The sequence below is a fragment of the Priapulus caudatus genome, unplaced genomic scaffold (assembly GCF_000485595.1).
Source record: "Priapulus caudatus unplaced genomic scaffold, Priapulus_caudatus-5.0.1 Scaffold146, whole genome shotgun sequence".
NCBI lineage: Eukaryota > Metazoa > Priapulida > Priapulimorpha > Priapulimorphida > Priapulidae > Priapulus > Priapulus caudatus.
Genome location: NW_014577207.1, coordinates 67,912 through 73,547, shown reverse-complemented (window position 1 = coordinate 73,547; position 5,636 = coordinate 67,912). Strand labels below are relative to the sequence as shown.

The window sequence follows — 5,636 nt, the reverse complement described above, 5'->3', positions numbered from 1 at the left end:
AGCCGCAATCCGTGAAATTCAACCGATTATCTTCGATGATCGATGATGAAATTCCAACCACTACTATTCCATCACTAATATTCACCCTCATGGTCTTTCATGTGACAATGACCCTTTTATTGTTTTCAGCCCTGACAGCTCTCTGAACAATTACCAGTAGCAACACCTTATAACATGAGATGGCTTCTTGGACATCACTGGAATTTATTCTCTCAGCAATGCTAACCATTCAATCAACCACGCAAAAACCCTGCCAGATTAGTTTAGAACATACTAAACGATGGAGATGAAATTTAGCATGATTCTGCTCTATATCATACATTTGAGCTCAGCATCTACTACAAAACAATTAACTCACCTGCTGCTGCTGCATCAGCATTGCTTTTGTGAAGATGGTGCTCTGATAATCTGAACTGTATCCTCATGCTCTCTAGAGCTCTCTCTGTGTTATCCAACTTGTCTTGCAGCTGTGCATATGATAAAATTACACAGATTACATTGATATTCAAGTTTTGTAATTCATTACACACGTATGCTAAACAACTGCACAAGTAAAAACAAATTTGCATTTACCCTACACAGGTTCTCATTATTCACGGGCTTGACGTTGCTTAACACTTTGCTCGAATGCTTACCACTTTGCACATCGTTGTAAATAAAAGTATAATGTTAAGCCCTTCCAAAAAAATCACAAAGAATACATGTATATACATTAACATGCATCACTGAATAGCTGACATTTCACAATCCTAACAGGGTAAAATTACCGTCCTATTTGTGTTGTGTAGGATGTCCATCTGGCCTGTCAATGCTTCGACATGCTTTCTTAGGTCATCTATTTGCATTGAGTCTGCATCCATAAGGGGTGAGCCGGCCAATCCCTGCGAAATAACAGCCCTGGTGCACGACGACAAACTTTCAGCATCCTCAGCAGCTTGGGAACCTGGCATTTGGTCCCCGAAGCCCTCATGTGGGCTTGCATCATTATAACTGTGTTGCCGGTGCCCAGGCCTGGTTGCAGAAGTCACTCCAGCTCTGAAATCCTGCAGACGCCTCATGCCAATGTCACCTGCACCATTCTGACCATGTGGATAAATAGGTGTGGAATGTAAGTATGGCACAGGTTGACACGTCGGCCGATGGAGTGGTGAGTAACACAGAGAGGGATTTGCAGAGGTGGGACTAGGTTGTCGAATAAGTGTACTAGGTGGCGCGTAGTGATCACTGCATGGCACACCGACTTTATCGGTAGCTACGACCTCATGCATGTGGCGAGCCCGTACTGGAGTGCGATAGGGGGCGCTGTTCGATCTCTGGAACCTATACGACCTTGCTTGATAACCATCACCGCATTCCAAGTCATGATATTCATCCAGTGATCCATGCTGAGATGTTGTCACTGGCACTACTGTCAAGACAAATGGTATTTGTGAGTACGATAGCATTTTAACAGGAACATATATAAGGTGCTCCTGATAAATATGCTTATTAGATAAGACATGTTTGTCTACTAGTCAGAGTAACACTAATATCGGTGAGGTAAATAAACTACCAGATCATTCTCATCGTTTGGCTATATAAGCAATTATAATAAACGTAGTGCTCGCATCTTTCAGCTTTTTCTTGAAGTCATGCAGAGAAACAGTAGCTCCCCGCAGGCATGTTGACCTATGATTTAGATTGTACTCTGGGGTCATATTAAATTTTTATCAAAAATACATAAACTATTCTGATATGCAATCCCGAAACAATTAAAATGAACCCATTTCAAAAGCTTTTGTTTGCTGTAACACATCATCAAAATTCACTTTTTTTGTATACACTAAGCTTGAAAATTATAATACATTCGTAGCTGTTGCAACAAATTAATGCTATTGGATTTCTGGCAGTACGATAGCGTAATCTTTTACTCACTTGTGCAGGCTGGTTACCAGCCGCAACCTACATTTTATTCTAGTAATTACCCAGCATGCAATTGTAACTGCATAAGTGTTACTAAGTCTTGCAGTCACCTACCAATCATTGAATGATGACGTATGGCAAAGCAGCATGTTTTGTCTATATCACTATCAGGGTAAAAAATACATGGGAACGATGAGCAATTCGCTCTTCAAACTTCCGAAATCGCTCCCGTGAGGCTAAAAATAGCTCCCGTAAAATTTTTGATGAGAGCTATTTTTTCCAGACTTTTGAGAGCTCCCATGAAAAAAAATTAATTTTTTCCCTGGTCTATATAATACATTGATCAGATTTGACCCCGACAAAACTTTTAGGGGCACACAGCAAAGAAGCACCACTGTATCATTTACTATTTATTATACTTAAACACTTAATATATTAGATCAAATATCAGGACATGGTGTTAATTAAAGTCCAAAGCTCATATAGGTAAAAGCTAAGATCGTAGATTTTAATGACCAGTATTAGCAAATTTACGCTTTTGAAATGAGTCAATTTGAATAGTTCTACACATCTCACTCTTACCATCACATTGTGTTCCCCTGTCACTGTAGATTAAACATTCTTGAAGTGACGGCTGAGACCTACAATAGACAATGCCATATATACTTGTAGTCTTTAAACAGAATTTGGATATTTTTGGATGGTCAACTAACCAGATTCCAATATGCCATAGCGCCTTCAAAAATATCATATCATAACCCTAAACAACAGCAAATGTCGGTGCTTATAGTGACACATTTCATAATATAGAAAAAAGAAACCCCTGCATCTTGCCCGGGATGAATTTCTAGATCTGAATTACCTTGTCGCCATTTCAAAAACAAAACAAGATCATTCTGGTCGGAATAACTTTACCTTGCACTTTAAACACACTCTGTTTTATGATAGCAAAACAAACCTGCCACTGTTAGTGAGTCTCAGGCTGTCCAGCAGCTCCTGTCTCACTTGCTCCCTGAGTCTGTTCTTCACATCTTCCTCTTCCTTTGAACACTCTAATTTGCCAACATTATTTATTACACTGCCACTGATGCATGAAGGATTCTCCACAGTAGCCTGACCACTAGCAAGAGCCGTGTTTAATACCTCATTTTCATTCCTGCAATGAAGCACGCCATAGAATTTATAGGAAGGAGTTATACGGACAACTTATTAATTCGTCTTTTATGTTAGTTATTATTAGTATTAGTTATCACACACGTCTAGCGCAATAACTTCATATTCTATGTATACAAGTTATTACTGACCGTATCTTGTATAACTGTGCATAACAAGACATATAATTGAGCTACACCAATGTGCCATGTTAAGCCTTTGTTAGACTAGATGATTGTTGAATCTGGTAATGATGATCAGAGAAACTGTTGCATGTTTTAAGGACGATTCCTCTATATTTTACCATGTTAGTTTACACTACAGCTCACATGCTACAGACAGTGGGTAAAATTAGCGATATTTTACCGGCGGCCGCCGGTTTGACACCCCCCCCCCCCATATCAGTCCACTTGGCCTATTAATTTTTTTTTGCCTGTCTTGCCTTTATATCAACAATATTTACCAATTTCCTGACTAGTTTTTACTTAGTGACTACTAAGAAGTAAATAATGTTCTGGCAATTCCAGTCAAACAAGTAGAACTCCACTGATAGCAATGAAATACTGAAGTACTACGAGCATGCCTAATAAACACAAGCTAATAATAATAATGGAATAAATTGAACAAAATTAAGGGCCTGTTCAAACGTGCAAGGGCCTATTCAATTTGTCTAAGGGCCTGTTTAAAATTTTGGGTGGGCCTATTCACATTTTGGCTAATTTCATTCCCTGTACAGACATTTCGAAAAGTGGCAGCATGCGCATGGATTTTTAATAACACTACATGAGCATTTGAACCATTTAAACAAGAAATATAAATAAATGTTAAGGTATAGTAAATAAACACATATTGTATATATACTACCAGTCTTAATGTCTACATACTCTCTATCATCTACTAATTCCACATAAATACTGGTCAACTACACTTCTCCAATGACGACTTGTCGCATGCGCACCACTTTGTACACATTTATGAAAGATATATCAGGTGGGAAAGCGTGACCGCCAAATTCGCACACTGCTTTTTTTATTTTACACTATCTCATTACAAATACATAAGTAAGTCCCTCCATATTCGTTTTCGTGTGTAGTCGAGTGTTTGCTTTTTCGATTTAATCGCCCTTTTACTTTGGTAGACCTGAATTTGCTCAGAGAAAACTCGTAAAATCCTGCAGAAGTCGTACCACACGGCAATGTAAATAAGAGCCAGCGAATGTTATATATACATGAATAATTGCAAGACCTTGCATTCTGGATGGATGTGCTCCATGCTTTCAAGCTCCAAGAGGAGCCAGGATGATTTGCACAAGAATGACGTCAAATACATCACTCTGCTTATTACCCAATCAATCATATAGCGCTGATAAGAATTTTCAGATAATAAACATGCAGTTTCTTCGAGTTACATTGCGATAGAGTGCAGGTTTTTCCACGGATTTACAAGATTGATAATTTAGATTCTCCGGATCAATTAACAGGTCCGTAAATACCTTTCAACCTACAAAAATATTATATCAGATCTTCCAAACTTTGTCATAACAGAAATGAAAATAATGGCTAGAATGCACTTGGGTTGTGTGATTTGCTTTGATGCATCAAAATCAATACCAAAATATTTAACACGTTTATTTTCAATCAACCAATAAAGCCATTGATTGTTGCCCAGCCCAAACAAGGCAAGATTACAATATCTGCTCTAAGTCTAACAATGTTTGGAAGATTTTGTTCTGATATGTTTATAATAATATAAAGTGTATAAAATTTAAGCACATGGAAACTGCTTTGTGATGTAGGTAAAATGTTACTAAAGAGGCCCTTGTACAGATTTTTCTGAACTGTAATGTCACAAAACATTGTCATTGAAACGGTTGTCGAATAATTTTGTATGCTAGGAATTGCTGCTTTATTTCTATGGAAGGATGGATTAGCAGCATTTCATAAAAATATCTAGTGCACAACTCATTGATCTGCACAGTGGCATGCATGCGATAAGACAGACTGTTGTAAAAGAGCATTTAAATTGCATTTGTATAGAATTTTAGAATATTAGTCATTACAGTGTACAACAAATTAGGACTAGTGTTTATTTACTGTCATATCATTATTAAAAATAAAATACCACAAAGTGACAAATGCCGGCCCAAGGATAGAGAACATGGGTCCCAATAAAACCAATGTGCCTAACCCTAACCCTAATTCTAACCCTGGCCCTAACGGCCCAAGGATAGAGAACATGGGTCCCAATAAAACCAATGTGCCTAACCCTAACCCTAACCCTAACCCTAATTCTAACCATAACCCTAACCTATTATATTGATATAATCAGTGCTCGAAATAAGCGTTGTCCGGTTGTCCAAGACAACCAGAATTTGCACCGGACAACCTAACCAGTCTGAGACATTGTCCGGTGGACAACCAAGAAACCCTAGCCCTAACCCTATCCCTAACACTAACCCTAAACCGACTCGGCTATCTTATACATGTAATATAAAAATATGGGACCAGCTGGTATTTCCAACACTGGTATATGTCAGGTTTTCTGATTTATGAGAGGTGAACTCGATTTGGAACCAGCAAGTT

General features: G+C 38.3%; 1 protein-coding gene across 1 annotated transcript in view; it reads right to left on the bottom strand.

Annotated features, from left to right (window-relative positions):
- Positions 1 to 5,636, bottom strand: part of LOC106806188 — a 99,127-nt gene that overhangs the window by 80,116 nt on the left and 13,375 nt on the right. Inside the window, exons 2-5 of the mRNA XM_014808053.1 lie at positions 2,861 to 3,058; positions 2,485 to 2,543; positions 768 to 1,408; positions 359 to 467 (exon numbers count right to left, since the gene is read on the bottom strand). Coding sequence (XP_014663539.1) covers positions 359 to 467; positions 768 to 1,408; positions 2,485 to 2,543; positions 2,861 to 3,058 — 1,007 coding nt within the window. The remainder of the gene's footprint in view (positions 1 to 358; positions 468 to 767; positions 1,409 to 2,484; positions 2,544 to 2,860; positions 3,059 to 5,636) is intronic.